Source organism: Berghia stephanieae, chromosome 2 (assembly GCF_034508935.2).
Source record: "Berghia stephanieae isolate SIO BIC M18660-M18661 chromosome 2, UCSD_Bste_1.3, whole genome shotgun sequence".
Classification (NCBI taxonomy): domain Eukaryota; kingdom Metazoa; phylum Mollusca; class Gastropoda; order Nudibranchia; family Aeolidiidae; genus Berghia; species Berghia stephanieae.
In genome coordinates this window covers 93547733-93575019 of record NC_088361.1, presented here as the reverse complement: position 1 = coordinate 93575019, position 27287 = coordinate 93547733, and the positions used below count along the sequence as shown (strand labels likewise).

The 27287-nt window shown below is 36.6% G+C and overlaps 1 protein-coding gene across 2 annotated transcripts in view; it reads left to right on the top strand.

The window, feature by feature from the left end:
• Positions 1-5168: 5168 nt before the first annotated feature.
• The window catches only part of LOC144965892 (insulin-like growth factor 2 mRNA-binding protein 2), a 41943-nt gene continuing 19824 nt past the window's right edge, over positions 5169-27287 (top strand). The window contains exons 1-14 of one of the 2 annotated variants that reach the window (XM_078901719.1): positions 5169-5946; positions 11979-12033; positions 12349-12458; positions 13604-13658; positions 19534-19585; positions 20403-20485; positions 21119-21205; positions 21590-21629; positions 21986-22080; positions 22757-22873; positions 24726-24879; positions 25160-25264; positions 25911-26078; positions 26390-26497. In XM_078901719.1, the coding sequence (XP_078757845.1) occupies positions 5775-5946; positions 11979-12033; positions 12349-12458; positions 13604-13658; positions 19534-19585; positions 20403-20485; positions 21119-21205; positions 21590-21629; positions 21986-22080; positions 22757-22873; positions 24726-24879; positions 25160-25264; positions 25911-26078; positions 26390-26497 (1401 nt within the window). In that variant the 5' untranslated portion in view covers positions 5169-5774. The remainder of the gene's footprint in view (positions 5947-11978; positions 12034-12348; positions 12459-13603; positions 13659-19533; positions 19586-20402; positions 20486-21118; positions 21206-21589; positions 21630-21985; positions 22081-22756; positions 22874-24725; positions 24880-25159; positions 25265-25910; positions 26079-26389; positions 26498-27287) is intronic. The other variant, XM_078901718.1, reaches the window with a different exon arrangement.

Sequence of the window (27287 nt, the reverse complement as noted above, 5' to 3'; positions counted from 1 at the left end):
TAAATGATTGGGGACAGAAGAACGGAGGGTGCGGGGGGGGGGGGGGGGGGGGGGAGAGAGAGAGAGAGAGAGAGAGAGAGAGAGAGAGAGAGAGAGAGAGAGAGAGAGAGAGAGAGAGAGACCGATCCCATCAGCAGATAAGGACTCGGAACACAAATCATAAATACCAAAGAGATCGTAGGTAAAACAACACACTTTGATTATATTATGTGACCGACGTGCACCTAGTATGTAACCCACCGTCTCGGTCTGGGATTACATTTGGCATTTGAATGCATTGGATGCGGCTATGTGGTCTAGTTGTATCAGATGACATTCACCTTAGGATCGGAGGACCCTGGGTTCGCGTCCCGAGCCGCGCATAGTTAAGTCCTTGGAAAAATCTCTTTACTCACATTCTCTCATCGTACCCAGGTGCAAAACAGCGTTGTCTCTGTCCGATGAAAAATTGTAATAGTATCGCCTAGCAGGCGTCATGTCTCATCCACAGTGTTGCTGTGGGCTAGGGACCGTTTGTAAAGTGCTTCGGGCACTTTAGTGGCTGTTGCGCTGTATTTTTTTTTTTTTTAATAGAAGCTCAAAAGCCCAAGAGACAAGGAAAATTGACTTACACGTCTAAATTACATTTTATTTAAATTGATATGCCTCATTGAGACTGATAAATGATGTGGTCTCTGAAGCCTAAATCTCAAATTGTATGAAAATCAAAGTCTTCACTTTAATTTAAATTTTCGTACTTTGGTTCATCTCGAGATAATACCATACTGAGGCGGCGCAGCCCACATCATGGACAAGAGCTCAGCTCAGGTAGTTGACAAAATCCTTTGACAATGGCATTTAAAGATTAACATTATTATATGAAAAACGGTTGCATCTACTTCACATAATGAGAGCGAGCATTGTATGGCCCAAATCATGAGCCTACTGTATTTTCCGGACTATAAGCCTCGCCACCCAAAGTTGTTTTTTTTATTTTTATATAATAATAAAATAAGATGAATCCTACCACAAGCCGCTCCAGGGTGTATATAAGCCGCACCCAGTGCCTAAATACAATACGGTAGTTCGATTGGCCGATATGAACCTAGTATGATTTCTGTCATCTTTATGGCAGTTCGATAGGCCGATAGGAACCGATGTGAAATTCAATCATTATTTGTTCGTAACAATGGCATGAAACCTACACACTTAGCAGACACGGACAGGGGAAAATACGAGCATTAGCTAAGTGTGATTTTAGTCGTAATTTGCTCTCTCTCATAACATCATAACAACAGCCATGAAGACTACACTTGACAAACGTGGAATAAGTCAAATAGTGACATTATCTATGTTTATACGTTATAATACCAAAATAATAACTCTGAAGCCAAAACACCTGGGTGACACGGACAAAGAAAAATACTAGTATTTGCCGCTCGGACTATAAGCCACAGGATCGAGATCAGGAGGAAAAATTCTCAGCCTATTATATAGTCTGAAAAATACTGTAAATGCATAGCATTGCATGAAGACAACGCTTGACTGCAGCCTCACCTATGAAACCGCGTCGTGGCGATAGTGGGCTTAGAAGTCCGCATCCATCTCGAGTTTGTTGTCCGGAAGATTGAGAAACGCAACAACAGTCTTTCTGGGAAAGCTGACCGGAATTACTTGAGATCGGACATCAGGCAACAAAAGCATACTGGTACGGTCTGTAAAATAGGCAATGTGGTTTTGAACAAGGGGTGGTTGCCTTTTAGTTGTAGGAAAACTATATCTCGAGGTAGCCCTTGAACATGTTCTATGGACTCTGTTTGATACCCAGTGCTGATGTCAACTCCCAAGATCTGATAGAAAATAATTTTACAATTGAACTCACAAAAATTTAGTGTCAGAACTGTAGTGATTTATTTCAAATCCCTCCTAACTTTCTCGGGATTTCAAATCACTCATACATATTTTGCTCACAGCGTCGCCTACATAATTTTATAACCCAGCGTCATCTACATAATTTTACAACACTGCCTACATTACAAGGACGCCGGTTTATAAATTGAATTAATTACCGACCAGCCAAGAGACGAGAATGATGCCACATGCCTGCATAATTATTACCTGTCGTCGGCGAGCATCTATTTGAGATAAAAGCAAGTGCTCAGCCAAAACTCATTCTTTCTCTCAGTTAATCACTCAGAACTAGGCTTGCTATGGTGATTAACACTCGAAATCATATTTAGCTGAAAATACTGTGTGAATGAGGATACGGATTACTTATATCAATCTTATATCTGTGGACTTAAATTGCGTTGTGGTTAATTAATGTCATTTAAAACTAGATAGTAGGTATGTGTAGTGAGTAATAATTAGTTTAGTTTTCGTCTGGACCGTAAGTAGACGCAACCTATCAAATAATAGAAATTGATAACTCATGTTATTATAATATTTCATTCACTCTCTATATCTATATTGTATAGATCTATATAATTATGTATGTATGCCTTGCAAGTGAATGAATGTTTACACGAATTACATTTACAAATGTGCTATCGTTAATGCGCTATAGTAATATTGTGCATTAATAAGTATTGATTCCTATGCTCGCATTGCAACCTAAATGTATCCCGCTAGCGCTATAATAAATATTAATTATTAGTATCATTTATTTATTTAAAATGAGATCAGTGTTGTCAAAGTTTTGTTGATTGAAATCCTTTCAACATCGCTGCTCATAAGGAATACAATTTTTTTTCCATTCGTCAAAGTTTTGCTCCTATTTATTCACAGATCTGGATCTGGATATCTAGTTATCTGGGAACTACTAATCAAGTGACCCACTGGGACAACCAAAGAATGACCAAGAAACCCATCAATGAATAAACAGGCAAAAGCAACCCTTAAAGCAACCATACAAATGAACGTCGCCACCAACCACAGCCTACCACTACAAAAGCGATAAGGAACAAATAATACTAATTTGAGCAACAGAACGACAGAGAATGAAAAAATAACTTACCCATAGCTGAACTTCAATTTATTAAAAAATCCACTATTACTGTATTATTTTGTTTAATTACGTGTTAACGTGTTATTGTGCGAGGCTATTCTATTTATCTATATTAAAGTATTTCTTCTTTAACGGAGATTAATACTTATCTTATGAACCACATCTACCACTACTATTACCTATTTCTTTAAACTTAAACTTGATTACTATCTGTCGAGTTGTCAGGAACTTTAACCCAACTATTACAGGTGAACGAGGCACCAGACGACTTCTGTCTTTGGGGAAAATTATTTGACTTCTATTTAGCTCTACCTACTTGCCACTACTCCTACATAGATGCGACAAGAACTAGTTTTGTGGGGCGGACAATGGCACTTGTGTTTTAAATTCGGAGACAAGGTGCTTGTCAAGGAAGTATTTGACAGCGCGTAAACTGGGTGTGGAAGAGGCGTCTAGGACATCAAGCATAGCGATGGCTGGATTTTTGTGTGTGTTTTTTTTTTGTTTGTTTGTTTGTTTGTTTGTTTGTTTGTTTGTTTGTTTGTTTGTTTGTTTTTTTTTTTGTTTTTTTTATTTTGTTTTTTTTTTGTTTGTTTTTTTTGTTGTTTTTTTTTTTTGGGGGGGGGGGGGGGGGGGGGGCGCAGAAAAGCAATCGGGGCAATCCGCCTCAAACCTATAATTGACGCTACCTCTCGTACAAGTCAAGAGGAATCCCGGCGGCCCTTGCACGTAACGTCCTTTGGTCTCAGCACAGGACGCAATTTACATAATGGGCTTGACTTGAGAGAAAAAGTTCCTTTGGGTTGGACGGTATCTCCTTTCAGCTGTAAAAAACACACGTTCTGGGTTCTGTACCTGCAAGAGAAACCGATGGGTAGCTGCGATCATCTCGTCATGCACGGTGAGTGCCAACACCAGACAACAATTCTTTTATGTCCACGCTGTCAACAGACTACCCAGACACTTTCTTACGACGGCCACCCTGCTGTATAAGTATAAGCGGGAATCACGTGAACTGGTCATGGAAACAATCCGGAATAGCACCACCTCTTTTCAATTTTGAGGGAAAACGGTCTTTGATGTGCATTTTATAATGTTTTGTTTCTTTAATTCTTTAGTCAACATACGCTGAATAGCCTATTTTGCCTTCATTATTGCCATAGCATGTGCTAAGATATCTGTACCTGTATGAGTCATGTGGCTATGTAGTCTAGTCGTGTGACACTCGATTTCGGAGCAGGAGGTCCAAGGTTCACATAGTTGAGTCCTTGTAAAAGGCACTCTACTCACATTCTCTCATCGTACTCAGGTGTAATATGAGCACCTGGTCGTTAACAGCGTTGTCTCTCTCGGGGAAAAAAACCCAATGAAATATCGTCTAACAAGCACCATGTCTCTTCCTACATGTTAAGTGTTGCCGTTGGTTATGGACTCTTAGTAAAGCGCATTGAGCACGTTATAATGCTCTCTCTCTCTCTCTCTCTCTCTCTCTCTCTCTCTCTCTCTCTCTCTCTCTCTCTCTCTCTCTCTCTCTCTCTCTCTCTCTCTTATTTTAGATAAACATATCGGTTTATCTATATATTTTTTAAAAATCCTAATTTTACACAATGGGTAATAGTTGGTCGAACCCGGCGTGCACTTATTTGCATATATTATGCACATGTCGGCGGATCCAAAAAAAATCATGTGTTTTAAGCTTAAACACACATAGATATACACGTTGCCGTTTAAACACACAGCGGTTGATTATTTCCTTTTATAATCACCCCTTCCCCTTTCCTCTCTTCAAACTAAAATTACAGCACCCAATAGATAAATATAACTTTGGTAGAGTTCGTGTTGTTTATTGATGATGATAATGTAAATAATGATGGTGATGGCTGCACCATTGTTTTATTTTTACTTTCTACGTGTTGGCTAAAGAGGTCCCAATAGCTCAGATTGGAGCCCTTTTTATCCGTCTCAGGTACCCGTCTGTCCACAAGTTATTGGGTTGCTGGGTCCGTTAAATCTGTCGGTGAGTACTTTGCGGTAGACTAACATCCTAACGAAAAGGTATCGACAATTTATTTTTGCTGTCCTTCGAAGGACACTTTGGAGACAGAGGCACTACCACCACCTGTTAGATTGGATTGTCCGTACCTAAATTGTCAATAGAGCTTCATCACGTCGTCGAGAACTTGTTGGGGAAAGGGCCGTCTTATAAATTTTTATTTATCGTTCCCCCCCCCCCCTATCTCTGGTTAATTTCACCCAGACGTTCCGGCGCTCAAAAAGAAATGATCGAAAACTGACTCTATCGAAGTAAAATATTATTCATTCTCAATATATAAACTATAAACACGGAATACACGTGCAGTGATAATAAAATAGCAACACAAAATTTGGCAGTTATGGATTGATCCATTTAAGTTTGAGGGAGATCAACCTGTATGATTTATTATAAAATGCAAATTTTGGATGCTCATACTTTCCAAATTTGAGCTATTTTGATACATAAAATATTGTCTATGAATCTAAAAAAGAAACCCTTCGTAAAACATGAAAATATCGCCAATGAATGGTCATCATAACGGGCTACAAGACCTCTGTACATTATGTATTATTACGCCATATTACTTTACCAACTTCCGTTTTCTTGATACGTTTTCAGTTTCGGCCGGCCAACTGTGACACTGTTTATGTTTCCAGTCAGGTGGGAGTTGAAAGCCGGGTGTTCCAGGTGCCTTTTGGTGAATACGAGAAACGGCTCAAGTGACTGACCGTTGTTTTCTCAGTTCTTGTAATTATGGAAAAAGTATTTGTAGGTAATCTTAATGGAGAAATAAATGAAGGATCTCTCCGAAAGTTACTTGAGCAAGAAGGGATATATTTCAATAACATATCCATGCGAAGAAATTACGCGTTCGTAACATTTGATGACAAATCCTCTTCTGAGAAACTCGTCCAAAAATTTAACGGTAAGACGCAAGACCGGTTTTACCAACTCGAGACTTTGATAATAATATTTAACAATAATCAATCGATTTTGCATTGAGATTTATTTTATTTCATTGTAAAATGTTGTACTTTCATGTATTTTATTATTTAACGGTTGGAGTTGGTGAGTTGGGAGAGGTTGCGATTTTGATTTAGAGTGATTCTTAGCAGAGGGGGACGAAAACTTAAACCAATGTTTAAATCAATTAAACCAATTCTACGTCAATAGTTGTTTGACATGCCCCAAGTGAGGTTACAAGTGTTACGAGTTATGATCCACCCTTGCTTACGCTTACACAAACGTTAAACAACAATGAGATATGAAGTGAGTAGAAAAGTGCCAGAAGACAATAGAGAATAAAAAATTTTTTCGCGGCGGTGGTGGGGTTTGAACCTGCGACCTTATTGGTACGACAACTCCGCCTGGCAGGTGAGAGCGTGGCTCTACCGTGTGAGCTATCCACGAACACAAAAATATTCGTTTCAAACCCAAAGTCATTTCTAGATCCCTCTCTCACCCACTTCTTGAGATCGCCGATTCGTTCACCACCATCGCGAAGTAATTTTGACCAGCAGTTAAGCTTAATAGCCAATATTCTCATCACAAACATATAACATAGAAACGACTGAGACATTGAGTATGCTCCGGTGTATGGGGTGAATTTTTAATTCAGAAAAGTGAGTGGAGCAGGCACTTATGTTGGTAACAACAAGATATGAAGTGAGTAGAAAAGTGCCAGAAGACAATAGAGAATAAAAAATTTTTTCGCGGCGGTGGTGGGGTTTGAACCTGCGACCTTATTGGTACGACAACTCCGCCTGGCAGGTGAGAGCGTGGCTCTACCGTGTGAGCTATCCACGAACACAAAAATATTCGTTTCAAACCCAAAGTCATTTCTAGATCCCTCTCTCACCCACTTCTTGAGATCGCCGATTCGTTCACCACCATCGCGAAGTAATTTTGACCAGCAGTTAAGCTTAATAGCCAATATTCTCATCACAAACATATAACATAGAAACGACTGAGACATTGAGTATGCTCCGGTGTATGGGGTGAATTTTTAATTCAGAAAAGTGAGTGGAGCAGGCACTTATGTTGGTAACAACAAGATATGAAGTGAGTAGAAAAGTGCCAGAAGACAATAGAGAATAAAAAATTTTTTCGCGGCGGTGGTGGGTTTGAACCTGCGACCTTATTGGTACGACAACTCCGCCTGGCAGGTGAGAGCGTGGCTCTACCGTGTGAGCTATCCACGAACACAAAAATATTCGTTTCAAACCCAAAGTCATTTCTAGATCCCTCTCTCACCCACTTCTTGAGATCGCCGATTCGTTCACCACCATCGCGAAGTAATTTTGACCAGCAGTTAAGCTTAATAGCCAATATTCTCATCACAAACATATAACATAGAAACGACTGAGACATTGAGTATGCTCCGGTGTATGGGGTGAATTTTTAATTCAGAAAAGTGAGTGGAGCAGGCACTTATGTTGGTAACAACAAGATATGAAGTGAGTAGAAAAGTGCCAGAAGACAATAGAGAATAAAAAATTTTTTCGCGGCGGTGGTGGGGTTTGAACCTGCGACCTTATTGGTACGACAACTCCGCCTGGCAGGTCTCTATTGTCTTCTGGCACTTTTCTACTCACTTCATATCTTGTTGTTACCAACATAAGTGCCTGCTCCACTCACTTTTCTGAATTAAAAATTCACCCCATACACCGGAGCATACTCAATGTCTCAGTCGTTTCTATGTTATATGTTTGTGATGAGAATATTGGCTATTAAGCTTAACTGCTGGTCAAAATTACTTCGCGATGGTGGTGAACGAATCGGCGATCTCAAGAAGTGGGTGAGAGAGGGATCTAGAAATGACTTTGGGTTTGAAACGAATATTTTTGTGTTCGTGGATAGCTCACACGGTAGAGCCATGCTCTCACCTGCCAGGCGGAGTTGTCGTACCAATAAGGTCGCAGGTTCAAACCCCACCACCGCCGCGAAAAAAAAATTTTTTATTCTCTATTGTCTTCTGGCACTTTTCTACTCACTTCATATCTTGTTGTTACCAACATAAGTGCCTGCTCCACTCACTTTTCTGAATTAAAAATTCACCCCATACACCGGAGCATACTCAATGTCTCAGTCGTTTCTATGTTATATGTTTGTGATGAGAATATTGGCTATTAAGCTTAACTGCTGGTCAAAATTACTTCGCGATGGTGGTGAACGAATCGGCGATCTCAAGAAGTGGGTGAGAGAGGGATCTAGAAATGACTTTGGGTTTGAAACGAATATTTTTGTGTTCGTGGATAGCTCACACGGTAGAGCCACGCTCTCACCTGCCAGGCGGAGTTGTCGTACCAATAAGGTCGCAGGTTCAAACCCCACCACCGCCGCGAAAAAATTTTTTATTCTCTATTGTCTTCTGGCACTTTTCTACTCACTTCATATCTTGTTGTTACCAACATAAGTGCCTGCTCCACTCACTTTTCTGAATTAAACAACAATGAATAATTACAGTAGAACATGAAAGTAACGTACTCGGAAATAGCGAGAACTCGGAAATAGCGAGTAAAATCTAAATCCCCGTTTTTTCCCCTTATTTGAGTCAATAAAATTAGCATGAAAGTAGCGAGTATGAAAAAGAGGTCAACTCGGAAATAACGAGCATTTCCTGCCCCAGCCTAGGACTGCGAACGAAGTAAAGCAAAACAAGAGACAATGGCAATTTAAATATTTTTATCCTAGCCTCTTTTCTTTTCTTATTTTTCGTGAAGAGTAATATTACATAGTAACCTAGTCTGTAGTAGTACTTAATAGGCGAAACAAATTTGGGTGGGGGTTGGGTTTGTGTGCGTGTGTGTGTATTGGGGATGGGGGTCAATTATTCACCTAATGTGGTGCCACGCGACGCGCGAGGTAAACACATGTCAACATGCCTCACTTCGCAGCATCGGTCAGCGAGTAGCATCGTTAACGAACGACACGATCAGCGAGAGAGGGGAGTGTGGAACCATTATTTCAATGGGTCAGTGATTGAGTGATGCGCTTGCTTACCTCATCAAACATGCCGAGTGCATACAAACACTCGCGCGCACACGCACACACTTCTATGTTCTTGTTTTTTTTTCTAGTCATGATTTTACTTGAAAATAAAAACAAAAAAACAACAAAAAACCAAGCATTCTGCCACTTCTGTGAAGAAATTGAAATAGGGGCGACGGCTTTTACTCGAATTAAACACTGAGGGGAATAACCAGCAATATTATAACCTTTCCTGGCAACTCGGGAATAGCGAGAACTCGGAAATAGCGAGTAATCAGGAGTGGACCCGTCGAACTCGCTATTTCCGAGTTCTACTGTATTAAAGGCGTACCTGCTTTTTTTTCTGTGTGTCTTTTCAAATTGTTGGTCTGGCATGATCATGAGTCCGACACTCAAAATTGATCGACATACTTCAGAATATTGACATAGATGGGAAATTTATGAGTATAATCACACTTAAATTGAGAACAGACAGCAACACTGTGTGAATAGACGGAGAAACAAGTGTAGTCAATGCAAGAGAGGGGAGTAAGGCAACGTTGTGTCCTTGCGCCAGATCTATTGGAAGATATATGCATTATATGCCAGGGATTGTGGTGAATGGCCTAGAGATGAACAATTTGCGATTGCGGACGACACTGCTTTGTTGGCAGATTGCCAAGGGAAACTACAGGAATTGCTGGATGCGGTGGTAAATGAGAATAAGAAGGTGGGACTTGATCTCAATGAAAAGAAATCAGAAATGATGGTAATAACAATAAGGAAGAAAACCCCCATTGAATGCAATAAAAGGAAATGGTGGGAAATTAAAACGGGTCAAGAAAATTAGATACTTGGGAGCAATAATTACAGATGATGGAAAATGTACAGATGACATTAAAAACAGGCTGGCTCTTGCAAAGGCAGTTTCCATGGATATGAGACCACATCCCATAAACCGAGATATGGCTATCCCCTCCAAAACGAAAATAATGCAATTTTATTATATGGGTGTGAGGCATGGAGCATCAACACGGCACTGTAAAGGAAAATAGACACGATGCAGATGTGGTTCTTGAGACGAATGTTGAGACTATTTTAGACAAAGAAAATCAAAGGAAAAGTTACTAGAAGAGACAGGATACAAAACTTCTTTTTTTTCCCGCCAGAATAAGAAAAGCAAGGTTCTTTGGCCATGGAATGAGGAGGGAGGGGATAGAGAAGCTGGTGACAACAGGAATGTTAGGTGGAAAGAGAGCAGTGGGAAGACAAAAGGATGAAGTTGGACAACATTAGGAGCTGGACACAAGGAAAAAGTAATGTGGAGACCATCAGGGCAACAAATGGTAGATTGGATTGGAAAGGCATGATCGCCCACGCTTGGAAGCCAGGCACCAGATATCTATTTTCAGTTCAGTTCCAGATTTTACCTCAAATAACTTTCTAATTTCCATTTGAAGCAAGTTTAATTATAATCTTCCAATTAAACACCAATCATTACAAACCTTTTCTTCAATTCGGAACACATTGGATGAAAATGGTAGTCTTCTGTCAAAATCAATGAAAACAAGTTGACATAGACAAGCAAAATGTCTTAATTGTGATATCCAATGCTTAACATATAATCAAACATCCCCAAATGGGAATGATAACAGCGTTGGAGAGTTGAATCTGGTACTGGTACCTTTCCCTTTGGCCACTGGACAGACTACACATTGACAAAGGCAGTTTTGTTTTATCTATAAATTGGGGGCGGGGGGGGGGGAGGGGGGGGAGACAATCCATACCCCATATGTTGCATTTAGGACATCTGGTGGCTAACCTTGATGGCCACATGTTTGCTGGTCTGGAAATATGATTCAATAAAAATAATCGTTTTATTAGTTGCTGATAGTTTGATTTTTTTTTTCTTTTTTTGGGGGGAAAAATAAAACTAATTCAAGGTGAGCAACTACATTATATTTACACTTTAATGTAAGTGGCTGATGCAGATGAAAGTGGAATTTCTTCCCAATGTCTTGAACACGTTTGTCAGTTAAAAAGGAAGTTATATCTAGACATAAAAGAATATTTATTGGAAGTCAATATTTGATAACTGACGATGTGTGCAATAATCAATTTCTTACTATTTTCAAAAAAGGATTATTGGGCCATCAAGTGCAAGCCCTCGTTTTCACAAGGCAATTCAAATCAATGCTGCCTGCTTAGCCATTAAAAAATGTCAAAGTAAAGATGCACTCCTTATGGTGGAACTTTTATAACTAAGGATTTTCAAATTTGGAATAAATTGCTTTCAAAAGTCAAGAATCAACACCGTTGGAAAGATTATACAAAAAACTGAAGACTCGTAGCTTTCCAATCATATTTCAGTAACAAGAAACTCAGGTAGAGCTAAAGTAGAAGGTCTTCAGAGAAGAAAACCCCTCAAACAAGTGTTTCAGTCCTTAACTTCTTACACTCTAGGGGGCTGGACCACAGCTAGGTTATGGCTCCTAGGGGCCTATCCTTTTTTTTCCTCCTTCAAAAAGGTTTGAACCCACGACCTTCGAATCTGGATCTTATTCCGGCGTATTTGTGTGCTCTTATTATCCATTACGCCATCAGTGCTGGTGATGTAATGACATCACTTATTCCTTATGTTGTTGGTGCAGTTTTTCATTTCTCCTTAATTCATATCCAATGAGAGCTCCTCTCTGCGGTTTCACTAAGGCTTTGATTTGCTTTTGTTCTTCATCGGCCAGTAATACTGAGATGGCATAAGAGTTCATATATTGATTTTCCAATAAATCCTCATGCTCTGACTTCAACAGACTGACTTTTATGCCCAAGACATGTTTTTTTGTTGTTGTTTTTTTTTTGGTGCTTTTGTAAAGAAATCAAACTTATTTCATCCTTAATGCTTAACTGAGTAATTTTCTTTAATGAAATCACTTTGATTACCTCTCAGATTTTAACAAGATGATCCCCATTTGTTTTTTACTATTTAAGGTTATAATTTGGAAGGCTCCATAATGCAAGTTGAGCCATCAAATGGGAAAAGAGGGTAAGTGACCAAATTTTTCATTCAGATTTGAAGCAAAATGCCTATTCAATGCAGATATTTCCTTGAAGATGTTAGGTTCTAGAATTTGAGTTGAGGAATTCAATTCTTTTCTACTTTACTGTTCTTTTTTTTTTTTTTTTCCTTTTCTTTTCTCTGGATAACTTGACAGTCTATCGGGTTCAAAATATTTGTTCTAAAGATTTGATTTTTACTTTCTTTATGAAGGGGAGATAGGGGACACATAAAACCAATATTCAAAACTGATTCTCACTTTGGATTGGGAAAATTATTAAATTCTGTATCATATTATTATAGACGACGGTCGAGCAAGATACAAGTCAGCAGTATACCCACTCATTGTACAAGAGACCAGATTGAGGAGCTGGTCAATGCAACTTCTAATGGAATGAAAAAAATGGAGCAAGGTAATATTTAAATTAGGGTTGACAAGTCCAACAATATAAAATACTGAAGAGGATCATATTTGTGTAAGTTTGACATGTTTAGAAGTTGTAAATGTATAATATTACTTGTGATCAGATGTAGAGTTCATGTCCATACCTAACATTTACTGGTGCTGATATGACCTTAATGTGTTGCAAGCCCTTAAAAACAAAACATAAAAATTCATGAGGCATATTAAGTATAACATTGAAGGCATTATGAATCCTTTTGTGGAAAAACAACTCAAACTGCAAATTTAAATTCAAATATTAAATGCTTGGATTGGATAATTGTATTATAACAGTAATGATATATTACATGATATCATGTTAGTATGACCAGTATAATGTGTGAGTTTGTATTAGGTTTGAGTTTGACAGATAGACCAAGTGGTGCTCCTTTTTGACATTTTGCCATTGTCGACACTGCTTAACCTTAATTGTTTAGTCCAGTCTTCCTTTGTAATCTTTCAATTATAACAAACATATCGAATGTTTTGAATACCATTTTGACATTTTATTTCCTTATAATTTGTGAATGACATTTGTTGGATTCTTTGCAATTTGAACATTCAATGCCAGGCAATAAAAAGAACCTTCTGAAAACTACAACAGATTGAGATTGATTCATCACTTTCAGAACAATCTTATTAGATGGAACACTTTGTCAATTGCCAAGACTACATAGTCTTGTCCATAATGCAGTGGTTTATTTGTTTCTGGCACAGATTTTGTATTATCATAAATATACATTTGCTCTCTAGAAATGGCTTTTAAATAGACCTGTAAATTCTCAGTCAATTAACTGAAATCAGTCAATTTGTCAAATTCAAATATTAAAAAAAGGAAAGAAAGAAAGAAGTGAAGAAAGAAAGAATTCACAAATCATAGTCGCATGACCGTAAAGTAATTAGGAGTGTTCCATAACGCTACGCATATCTCATGGGAGCCGTTCATATTAACGATGGATTTATTGCCAAGGCTAAGCGGCGCTTTTTAGAATTGGCGTGACTGAACACATCCCAGTGTAGTTTCACACAGCCTTCGTTAAATTATTTTTTCACTTTCCAACCTGTCGTGATCCCAACGGTAGCCAAAACATTTTTGCTGGTTTATTTATTTTTCAGGGAATACAGATGGTGTTGTTAATATCACTTTTAACAGTCCTGATGATGCCGAAGAGTAAGTCAGTATTAAAAATTTGTGTATATATTTAGACGAGCTTGTTTTGATTTAGGTATTTACCAGACAGATCTATTTGCAAATATCAAACACAAAGGAAAGAACTGAAATTGTATTGATCCACTTAATGGTGCTTCTTTGCCTTATTTTAACATTCAAGATCTCCACTTTCAATTACTTACATACCGTGTCCCTGTCATATTTAAAGCTAAAGGATCTGACTTCATATAGTCCACAGACAAGCCACTTCAAAGAAAAAGAAACCATTGGACGGTGTAAAGAACCAGAGGGCTATCCCATAATTTTTCAAAATGATCACTTTCATTATTTTAAAAAGTTCGGCCAAGCACTGTTCAGCACACAATATCATTGACCAACCCTTTCGGATGGAAGCACCCCCACACAATTTCACCCTCCCTGGAGTGGGGCCCTCCCAGGCGACTGCAGTCAAAATGTCACCTTACAGGCCTGTAAATCTTCCGTCTATTGTCGGATTTCCGACAGTACGATTTTGCTCTATAAGTGCTAATATTAAAAATAAAATAATAGTAAAAATAAAATTCGTAACGTCAAAGAACAGAACCAATAAATTAAAAAATAAAGACTTATTTTGTTCCTCGAAAAAATCAGATTTTATTCCGTTTCAAATGCCGACTTAAAAAAACAAAACAAAAAAACTTTTTATTTGTCACATCAAAGACAAAACAAAACTTGCCGTCTATAATATTATCATGCCACATACACGCTCCGCTAGACGTGGATGTATTCACTGCCTGGCTACTGTGCCACAGCCAGTGAGAGAGAGGTCGCAAAGTTCGCGTGAGTCGTCTTCACACACACACACACCTAGTCAGTAAATAACTAACGCACGCTCAGAAGTGTGTCGAACCGGACTGGACAGTTTCTCTCTATTTTGCTCCAGACACACATGCATATCTCCGGTTCTCATATCTTTTTCTCCATATTTTATTGGTTCCGTCCAGATGCGAGATGAAAAAAAAATAATGCGAAATAATTATTTTTCTTCGAAATATATATTCTTCTTCGAAAGCTGCCACGCGACCCACCACTTCTTCTTCTTCTTCTTCTTCTTCTTCTTCTTCTTCTTCTTCTTCTTCTTCTTCTTCTTCTTCTTCTTCTTCTTCTTCTTCTTCTTCTTCTTCTTCTTCTTCTTCTTCTTCTTCTTCTTCTTCTTCTTCTCTTCTTCCTCTTCTTCTTCTCTTCTTCTTCTTCTTCCTCTTCTTCTTCTTCTTCCTCTTCTTCTTCCTCTTCTCTTCTTCTCTCTTTCTTCCTCTTCTTCTTCCTCTTCTTCTTCTTCTTCTTCTTCCTCTTCCTCTTCCTCTTCTTCTTCTTCTTCTTCTTCTTCTTCCTCTTCCTCCTCTTCTTCTTCCTTTTCTTCTTCTTCCTCTTCTTCTTCTTCTTCTTCTTCTTCTTCTTCTTCTTCTTCTTCTTCTTCTTCTTCTTCTTCTTCTTCTTCTTCTTCTTCTTCTTCTTCTTCTTCTTCTTCTTCTTCTTCTTCTTCTTCTTCTTCTTCTTCTTCTTCAAGAATTAATCCAAATAAACAAAAGGATCAGCGTAAACATTTAACACAAACAGGAGTGAAGATACACAGCTTCCCATGTCAAGCACGAGATACACATCCTTCAAAAGGGTAGGAATTGTTCTCATCCTTTCATTTTACAACTAACTCAGACCTGTGCCCTCAAATAATTGGGATTTTTTTTTTTGGTACCATGAAATAAGGACCTCGTTATAAATAAGTAGGGTAAAGTGACATGATTTGACTAGTCAATTGACGTGACATATCTGTCCGGTTGTATCTATTTTTACGTGTTCAAAAAGTTCCGACAATTTTTTCACCAACCATTTACAGGCCTGACCTTATTACCAAAATAAATTTATAACAAATTTGTTTAAAGAAATAAACCCATAAAAATATACATTTTCTTAAAAAGGAATAAATTCTTTTCATTATTAGCACGTTGGACCTATAATTGATATTGAAGAGCTCACATGTTGTGATTTTAAAAGTAAAAAAAAAGCATACCTTGAGACCACTCCTTGACCTCCCAGCACAAAAGAGTTCCTCTGTTTAGAGTTTAGATATGTTCATTAGATTGTTACAGTACTTTTCATTGTCACAGTACTTTTGATTGCCGGTATACCAGTGACATTCACGCAATGGGCTGTAATAGGCGTCGCCGGTGTACCGGCGAGGAACATCTGAAAGGGTCAACCTTTTAAGAAAGTTTTTTCATTGAAACGTGTCAAATATATTTATAAAAAAAAACTTTTTATAATTGGGGAGAGCCCACCTGTTACCAAAAACCGACCAATTGTAATATGAGAAATGACTAGACTATATTGTAATGATCATTTTTTGCAGTATATCACGAATTGTTCCATGTATGCCTGTTGGAACTGAATTAACCTGAAAGTATTGCCAGAGCTATTTGAATTAGTTATTCAGTAGCCTTTCATAAACTGTCCTTTTCTCACGGCGTCTAAACTGCACTATAAATCTGACCGTTTAGTTTCCCGCTGTTCCGAGCGCCGACGTAACCTCATCCGACAGGTAACTGGGGTCAACAGCGGTCAGCCGATATCAATTCCCAGAACGTAGATTTGACGTGCATTGGGTGATACCAATGGATGATTTCCGTACCAATTAACCTCACGATCTTCGTGACGATGCAATTCCACCCAAATGCAAAGAATTCTCGCAGACCTCCTCTTTCCATCGGTCCAATTTTTATTTCAATATCTCCAGTACTTATTCCACAAGCCGTGATTCAAATTCACATATTTTTCTATAACATTTAAATAAAATTACTTGTAATTACCTCAGGATTCTAAAAAAACGTTGCTATAAACTTCAAATTTTTTTTGGTGTGATTCACAAGGCACAAGTTTTACTACGAAATGAGGTAAGTTTCATTTACTCTTCAGTTTTCATTATTTTGTAATGATTATTTTTCCGCGGTAGGTCAGGTAATAATGATATTACCTCTTTAGCCTTGTTCTTGAAACGTAATATTTCGCTGCGGTTTTATTGTTAATTATATTTTTATTTTTTCAATGATGAGTTAATTTGATTTTTAAATTGCATAATTTGAATTATCTTGCTAATGTTTAATTTTAAATGACAGTGTGTGTTGGGCCTCAACTTAGCTGTTAGAATTCCCCCCCCCCCCCCCCCCCCCCCCCCCCCCCCCCCCCTTTCTTTCACCAAATTGGGTGAAGTATTTGGTTTTTTTTTTTCCAAATTTTATGTACGCTGTTATGTATGCATGGTATGAGAAGTAATACAGAGTGTTTTAAAACTCATTTTATTCATTAATTCACTATATCATTGCTTACATCGCTCAGTCAATTTTGAATTTTCTCTTACAGCATGGACCACACAATTGCAAGTCATAACCAAGCAGTGAATTCATTATGTAGGACATGTGGTATGATTTTGTTTAACACAGAAATAGAAACGTGCCCGCAAGAAACCATTTAAATGTTCAAATTATTCTAATGACATTCTTTTAGTCTATGGGACTGACACGGCATTGGACAAGCAAGGAGCACACTCATAATTTATGTGTAAAAAGTACACATTATAAGGGAGCGTTCACATATTACGTCATCAAAAATTTGCCCTTTTTAGACCCCCCCCCCTCCCCCAAGTCATCACTTGTCATCATTCACCTGACCCCCCCCCCCCTCCCCCAACAGATGATGACGTCATCTAATTTAATAAAAACTAAAAGATAACTTTAATTTCACAATATTTATTATTCATTTTTCAAACCATAAACATTGATTATCAACGTTTGATAAAACACATTCAGACATTTTATTAATTTCAGAAACTGTTGATAATTTATGTTTTACGATACAATGGGGACATAAAATTTTAATTTGCAAAGATAAAATCTAACAAACATTATTTAAATTAGACTACTTGGTGCAGGTGCTATTAAAAAAATCAGAAAGTGTAATTTAAAATAGTATAGGAGGCAAATTATTTTATAGCATATTAGTCTTTTAGTGGAATGAATTTCTGTTTCAATTTCCAAACATAAAATTAATTGATTCAAAAATGTTTCTGCCTTGGACCTCTGGCAATGTACTATAAATAGTATCATCAATTTCATCTTCATTACTTTCTCCCATTTGCTGTTCTTCTTGTATGCCGCATTTTCGTGAATGGTCTTTCATTGCTGTGATCGAGGAGTGATACAATGAACATTTAGGGCAAGTTCGCCTTTTGAGAAGTGATACCCCTTGCCCATCTTGTTTCTTAATTTTTCACCTTTTTGCTAATTTATTTGGAATGCCATTTTTGAAGCTCTTGCATTTAATAAAATAGGCCTAATTTGCCTATGTTTTGATGACATCATCTTGGGTCCGCCCCCCCCCCCCCCCCCCCCCCTGACTCCCATGTCAACACATGTCAACATTTGGTAGACCCCCCCTCCCCCCCTAGCTGATGACGTAATATGTGAACGCTCCCATAAAGCACATTGAACACACGACTCATTAGCTTCTTTGTATTTGCTCATTGCCAAGACGTTAATAATAAATAAATCAACATTGAAACGGGTTGCACTTGCATGTTTGATATCGACAGAGTAGAATATAACAACAAACTCCAAAACGCAGGAGAGACTTTCAAATCTCATGCACGAGCCACTCACCCTCAGGGATGGTCTTATTGCCTCTGAATTGGACAGAATACCGCATTACACAACAGGCTTACCACAGCAGATCATTCATTGGCAACCACTGCCACAAATACTTACAAGAAAAAGTCTACACTTACAATTATCCAACAAACAGAACTGCACCCACGACCCACTCATCATTGACGACGCATGCAGTATTGGATTAATTTTCTACAATATAAACAAGGCCTATAGTCATGTGCACAACTTTATTTCACACACAAAATCGATCAAAGCAGACACAATCCAATATATTCAAAGTGCAATAAAACAGTACACGGATACATACAGAAAATATTTTCCAAACAAAATAATCCCAAAACAACACCTCCTTGAGTACCAGTGCATACCACACATCACTCAATATAAGTTTGGACTTAGACTTCTTGGAGAACAAGGCACAGAGACCTGTCACCAAACAACAGCAAAATTGGAAAAAAAGAGCATCCGGCATTATCAATGATATGAATAAAATGCGATTTGTCATCAACGCAATGCAGTTAAAGACCAGCCCCAAACTACACTGACGAGTTTGAATGCTCGTAGCGGATTTATTTTTGTTGAGGAAAAATACGTTTTTTGTGAGGAGAAGTATTTACATCTTGTCTTTATAATACATAAAATTCAGACAAATCCATAGCAACGTTTTTTTTTCTCTAATTTTTGAAATGTTGCACCCGCTATATTTTTGTGTAATTTGTTACCGTTCATTGATAACTTATATTGAGAAATCTAGTAATACTATGAAAAAATAAAAAACACACAGTAAAAGTAGAAAATATAAACTTTTATACCAAGTAGTGATATTTCAACTCATTCAATATGGGTGTCTAACAGACAATAAAACAAAACATTGTTAAATTGAGTGAAACGGCAATCCCCGTTAGGTAAATTCCTCTCGGTGATTGACCGCTCACCGTGACCGGGTCAGCAGGTGTCAGGAACGGGATACCGTCTCAACTAAACTGTTGTCGTTGTGTACGCTGTGTTCTGCATATTTAATTCTTGTGGAACTGTAAGGTGGTTTGTATATTTGAAAAATAATTATTTGTATACACCCGTTTTATTAATTTGATCCTGACCAATCATTTTCTATTGAAATGTATATTCATGTTCAAAGTCTCAAGATAAAATCCACTTATTTATTTTTTTTCTCCTAGATGTTTAACACAGTTGAATGAATACAGATTTGAAGATGGTTCCCAGCTGAAGGTAAGATAATTAGCAGTAGCATGATGAATGATGATGTAGCAGTTTGATTTTGGCTTTTAATCACAATGCGACCTAAATTAGGACCAGGGATTTTAGTTTGTGATAAGTCATCTTCTTAGTCCCTCTGATGTAAAGCAGCATTGCCTCCTTTTTATGCCAAAAAAAGACCGCATATCTCATCCTTTGTGTCAAATGGATGCATTTACACCCTTAGGAAATTAAAAAGAAAAGAAATAGTAAAGCGCTTAAAGCATGGCATTTTGACCAGTAAACTCGAGGTCAATCTTTCATCAATGATTTTTGTTTTTAATATTAATCTCAAAGTTCAGATAGACGGACATGAATGATAGACTGAATGAATGCTTAGTACATATTTATGCAATGTGTAAGTAATTAAAATAATTTTATTCAAGAAATTCCCTGGTTACGAAATAGTGCGCTCAAAATATTTGTTAGGGGTTGATATCCTTTATTTTGTGTTAAAACATGTTTTTTTGTTTGTTTATTAGGATGCTTTTCCTAAAATTATACAGAATTTGTTTGCTGCTTGTAGAAGGTCAAGATTTATTTCGCCCAAGGAGAGGATGAGGTTACAATAGCCTCTACAAAGAGCGGATCATGGCATTGTTCAAAATTCAGACTTGTCATTGTTTATCTTTTATAACAGAGATTGTACAACTTTATGATTGTCACCATTAAAATAATTTTTTTTTCATCCTTTCAAATTTACTTTCTTAAAAAAAAAAAAACTTTGAAAAATTAAACGCAAGCTTTAATTTAGGTCCATTTTGTGATTTTAGATTGTTTTGATTTACAGGCAGAGTTTTTTAGAAGTCCCAAGAGATCATCAAGAAGCAATTCTACCAGTCACTCGAGTTTTGCACATGAATTTCCTTTAAGGTGAGGCTTCTCTTGTATTATTTTGGCGTGGATAGGGACTGTATGAACATACTATATTGCATGGTCCCACGGATTCCTTGTATGTTCAATTAAATTAGTTATGACAAAATCAAAATCTACATTTTACAAATTGTTTTTAAAAAGATTGCATGCTCTAGAAATTAGACTTTAGTTGAATAGGTTTTTTTTTTTTTTGTTACTTTACTTAAATGAAATGTTGATCAGAAATTAAGAGTTGATCTGGTTATGAAAATATATAACAATCTAAATTCTCAATCAATTTTGATTTTTATTCATATTTATTATTAAAGTACTTGATGAATAATAGTACTCAAATTCTCATTGCAAAGACATGTGGACTGTTTTGTATATGGGTAGCAGACTGAGGTTTCTGGGTCAGATATGAAAAAGTAACTGAAAAGAAAGAGCAGTGCTGGTCAGGAAGAATGGAAGTGAGAAGTATATGTATTTGAGAAGCTTCAATAAATCAGTATCCAAGATATGGAATTTATAAACGGGATTGATGTCAGAAGATTGGATAAACTTGATCCTTTTCTCTGACAAGTTTGGCGCTTGATTGGAGTTCAATGAAATTGTATTCATTTTTATGACATGTTTCTTTTTAAAACACAGGATTCTGGTTGGCAGTGATTATGTTGGAGCGATAATTGGAAAACAGGGGAAAACAATAAAAAAGATTACATCAGACACAAGGGCCAGGTATGCTTTATTTTAATAGATTTGTTGCTATAGACTATCAATGCTGTCCATTTTTTCGTGAGTGGATCATGGTATGAACAGGTGTTACCTGTAATAATCTTGTTTCAATTTTTTTTAATTGACATTTTGCGGATAAGTTTCATAAAGAATAAATAACACTAATATACACACCCTTAGGGTTCTTGCTGGTTGTGTTTTTAAGTGCAATAAATGGTGCAGCAACTGAATTGTAATTTAGATTTGTCCAGCTGTTTCTTCAATGTGATTTGTGTGCTGCATTTTTATAAAACATTTAAGAATAAACTTGTATTGCATGTGGAAATGGTTCGATTTATTTGCGGTAGATGTCGATATAATTTTCAAATGAAAAAATTTATTCAACAGGGTTGATATTCATAGACGTGAAAGTCTTGTTCCAGACACAGTGAGTATTCAGTTTATTTGGAATGTTCTATTCATATTGGATGTGTGTGTGTTTGTGTGTGTTGTAGGATTTATCACTATTTTTTAATCCCATTTTCCATAGTTTTTCGGGGGGGGGGGGGGGGGGGGGGTGGTAATTGACATTTATACAAGCATTGTGACGAATATGGAATACTTTTAGTAAGTTTTTATTGCAAATCTATGTTTTAATGCATTGTTACGCCAACCAATATTAAGCACAAATGTTACTATTTATGAAAAGAATTGTAAATCCTGATGCAAGTTTAATCCTGATTTATAGACATCATGGGTTGTGAGGTTTTTAAATCATTTGCTATTTTATTTATTTTGTTTTAGATGGTAACGATCAAGGGCTCACCTGAAAGTTGCTCTTCCGCTTGTCTTGACATAATGAATGTGGTGCGTCAAGAGGCCGAAACACTAAACAGAGGGTAAGTTTAAATTCCTTCTCTGACGTGGTTGATATAAAACAGTTTTTTTATACTGAAAAAGAGATAAAATCGTAGCATAAACAGGTGTCTGAATAATTTTGAAGTTTTAAGCCATGAATTTTGATAAAGTGCCAAAAAGATTCTGTATGTTGGACACGTTATAAATTTAAAAAAAAAAAGTTTTAGAAAAAACTGGCAGAGCGGAATATTATACTTTTGCATATCACTCACAATTTAAATGATTTTTCAATAATTTGTTAAATGTTCTTGAGCACACAGGAGAGACAAATTGTCCGAATACAACAAAAATGAATTTTTGATGCTATTTCTAAGTAATTTTGCTCACAAAGGCTTTCACAGACTTGGAATCGCTGACATAAAATTGGCCATAATATTGAATGCTGCATTCACTCAATTCATAATAATATTTAAAGGGCTGATATCATGCTATTTTATTCCTGTCAAGTTAATGGTAATTGTAAGTGAAATTAGTAAAGGATAGAAACATCTGCTTGAAGGACTTGGTTGACTAATAGGAAATTACTATGAAATATTATAATTTCAGTTACTACAGCCAAGACAAGCGTTTGTCTTTCCATTAAAAAAAAAAGTCTCGTTTCATGCATCTCTATAAACGAATGAACAGCAAGTTCAAACAATATTATTTATTGCACAGGGATATTCCATTCAGATTATTGTGTCCAAACAATATCTGTGGACGAATAATTGGCAGACAAGGCAAAGTGATCAAAGAATTTATGGATCGCTCCAATGCTAATATTGTTGTTTCAAGGTAAGTTTTTGGAAGATAATTACTCCGGAGCTTCCATATGTTTTTGAGAAATTTCTATTAATCTATCTATTGGTTCCATGTGGAAGAATTCAGCCAGACCAAATTAGTTTGGTGATTGGTTATACATTGTTCTCTTGTGACCTATCATTCCGAGGCAATGCACGACTCTTTCTTGAAGACAATGCTTAACATACTGAAGAGTAATCAATAACTGGGTGGGGTTCCTGACCTCCCATAGTGGGCAGGGAGGTGCTTACTGTGACTTCTACCCCCCTTTCTGTCTTTGTCTTAGAATGAGATTACTTGTTTTATCCTGGCCCTTGCTGGATACCCGACTGAGGAGGAAACATTCAAATGTATAGTTAGTTTTGGGAGATGATATTTTTTTCCTTGTAAATCATCTCTCTGTTATGCACTGTATTATGTTTTGTTTACATATTATGATTTGTAAACATTTTAGTGTATTTCTCTTAGTGGGGAGCTGTGCTTGTGTCTGTATGAGACTTTTAGGTGATCTCAAACTAAGTACTTTTGATAGTGTGTTCTTGGAATCTACATCTGTTTCCTATTTGAACCAATTCCCCTTTGTCTTACCTTTTCTTGGGTGCTTTAACTTTAATTGTAATTCTAGACCATTTTACTATCCCATTTTCTTCCTTTTTACTGGCGCTGATATGACCTTGATGTGTTGCAAGCACGGTAAACCCTTAAAAACAAAACAAAAAAGACAAATTAATAACTTAAGCAATTACATTTAATTTTTTTTAAATCTTAGAGTTCATAGTAGCCCTCTTATTAAACTTCAATTCACACATTCATTGCCCTCATGACTTGAGGCGGGGTCTATTTTTACCTCCCATTTCACATAGATTCTAGCATCCCCTTATACCAGTTTTTTTTGCCTTTCATATTGTATGTGTTCTTGTCCTATTTAATATTTTTACCAGAGAAAGGATTTATTAAGTCAATTGTATGTTCCACGATATTTAGAGTTCATATGTTTTTCCTTCTAAATCATGGCTCTGTTGTGTAGTTCTTTTAATAATTACCTAGTCATCTTACTACCCTTATTTTGTGAAGAAAGTGACAGTACTGGGCGGGGTTCCTAACCTCCCATAGTGGGCAGGGAGGTACATACTGTCTTCTATCACCCAATATCTGTTTTCCAACATGCTTTCTGTCTTTGTCTTGGAATGAGATTACTTGGTTTTGTCCTGGCCCTGGCCTTATACCCCAGCTGGGAGGGAAACGGTCAAATGTATAGTTAGTTTTGGGAGATGATATTTTTTCCTTGTAAATCATCTCTCTGTGTTATGTATTATTATATTTGTTATTTTTGTATTATGTATAATGTAAGCATTTGAGTGTATTCCTCTTTGTTGGATTTTGTGCTTGTGTCCGGATGGGACTTGTAGGTGATCTCAAACTAAGTTCATCGGTGGTATGCTCTTGGAATCTACATCTGATCCCCAATTGTTCCCAGTTCCCCTTTGTCTTACTTTCTCTTTTGGTGCTTTAATTGTAATTCTAGAACTTTTTACTATCCCATTTTCTTATTTTTTTTACTGGCGCTGATATAACCTAAATGTGTTGCAAGCGCCGTAAAACCCTTAAAAACAAACGAAAAACAAAGTGACAGTAGGTTTGTTTGTTTTTAAAATTTATTTTTAATTTTCTTTATTTGGAGTTAATTACTTTTTTAAAAAGAAATCTCAAGGTTTGTATTTTGAAAGATTGGAAATATTCATTCAACTGTCTGTACATAGCAAAGTCATGCTTTAGTTAATTTTTAAAAAGTTATTTCCTTGTTATATGATAAATGTTTTTAAATCCAATTTCTCTGTCCTTTAAGCTACGACTCAGCATTTCCTGGATCCATCATGGAATCAAGTTTTGTTGACAGGGTGATCATTGTAAATGGAAGTAGTGAAAATTGTTCCAGGGCAGAAAAAATACTGAGCGACAAAATGAGGCAATGTTTTGAACAAGATCGAGGATCACCTCAGGTAAGGAGGCAGACCTTCAATTTGTTTATCTTAAGATTGTTATATTATACCCTGGATCAGTTATATCAAAACAGGCACGCAGTGGATTAAACAATGGGTCTTTTGTTCCTGATAGTGCTTTTAACCTCAAATCTGCTGCTTTTCCCCTATCATCTTCTCTTTTTGTTGGCACTGAAATGACCTTAAAGTGTCACAAATGCTGTAGAATCCCTAAAATAAAAAATCTACTAGTATTACTAAACAATCAAGTTATTCACTTTATTTATCCCTTTTTATTTAGTATGGAAACCAGCCTTCGTCAATGTATCAGAACACTCCAGGCTTGTCAATGATGTCCCAAATGGGAGCTTTTCAAGGAATGCGTCCTCTACCCATGCAATACATGGTAAGATGGTTGGCTTGTCTTTGCTTGTTTTACAGAAATGTCTTTTTAAGATTTATTACATCAAGTTTGGACCAATTCAGATTTTGTCCTGTATGGACCATTTGAGTCGCTTGATTTTTGCCAAAGTAAGAGTTGTCAGATTTTTATTTGAGCCTTTGTATTTTTGATCACAAAGACCCTACTGCAATAGTTGGTATACTCCATATCAGAATGTAAGCATGTTGATATTCTGATTTTCTATCCTCATGTCAAGGTTTTTAGACAGCATATTGTGGCATATATGATATTTCAAAAACTTTTGTGGTTTAACTAGAATAAAATTAGTGAAAAAGTATCTGGCTCAAAGTTTAGCTAAGGGCGCTTATCATTTTCATCCTCTTCAAGGGAGGAAAATTATATAAAATATTTTAATACATTTTTCATCACTCGACTGATTGAACATCATCATATAATCACACCATTGCAATTATTTTCATTCACATTCATGATTTTATGCGTATTTGGAAGTGACAGTTAAAATTCACCATCACAAATATCATTAGAAATTATTTACTTAATCAAAATTCTAAACAGATTAAGTTGGAACTGTTCATCTTTGCCAGTGCAGAGCTTCATAATTTAAGTACATTAGTGTTAACTCCCACAGAATGGAGGTTACAACCATTTATCACAGTTGACACAATTGGCTCAGATGTTACCACAGCAGGTGGAGACTGTTCATCTGTATGTACCAGACAAGACTGTTGGAGCCGTTATTGGAAGCAAAGGTCAAAATATCAAGAACATCATGCATATGTCAGGAGCCAAAGTCAAAGTAAGTTAAAGGAACTGTTTCATTCTCCTGGGAAAAGAACATTTCCATTCTCTTGGAATATGAACATTTCCATTCTTATGGCACATGAACTGTCTTATTCTCCTGTCACATAAACTATTCCAGTCTCCTTTTTCTTTTTACTGGTGCTGACATTTCATAACATAGAGAGTCAAGAGTTGTGGAGTTATGTACACTTAAATTGAAGTTAGAAATAGTTTTATCATATTTTATACTTACATAATCTTGGATTACATAATTTTAAAAAGGTTTTTCTTCTTTCCCTTTGAGTCATTCTGTTTTATCTTTTTCAGATAATTGGTGACAACAATAAAAATGGAAGTGGTGAACACAATTCATTTAATAATTCCTGTAACGAAAGAAAAGCTGTGATTATTGGCACTTCAGAGGCACAATGGAAGGTGAGATTTTCCATATCAAAGGTTGAAAAAAACACCCTTTAATGCGTTTAAAGGGGACGGTTTGTTTCCTAATTTACTTTTTTTTTTTTTAATTCTTCAGGGAGAAAAAGCTTTTAGGTTTATTACATGTTATTGTGTCTTTGGAGGACCGACCAGTTGTCTTTCTGTAGTGTAAAAGGAAATATGCTGAATAATTGAAAGTTCATTTTGAATTCCATTACTTACGCACCTAAAGGTAAATTATAAAAGGCTACGCTTATTTGTACTACCACTGCAAATAACGCCAGAGCTTATTTGTACTCTTACTAAAAATAGAATTTGCGTAATTACTAAAAATATAACATTTTATACGGATAGAACTGCAATATACAATGAATTATCTGGACTGGAAGTCAAAAAGTGACCACTTCATCTCATCACATCTATTATTACAAGTTGATTTTGACGGACTTTGGTAATTCTTCACTCTTTTCAAGTCACAGAATACTCAGTTTACAAGGTAAGCATACGAAATGCACATTTTAATTCATTTCTTAATTTTATAACTAAACATGCTTTGGGGTTGTGTGTTTGTTGATTGTGCATCAGCTGACGACACATTTGTCGCTACCGCGAATTACTTAACTTTATTACTTTATTTTGTGAAAAATAACAATAACAGGGCTTAAAAAAATTAAAATACTAATTCCCCCCCCCCCCCAAATAATTTAAATCAGCCTTCCATTTCAGGCGATTAAAACCAGGTGTTTCAATGTTCGATCCCCAGTCAAAAGGTTGCTAATTTTATCAA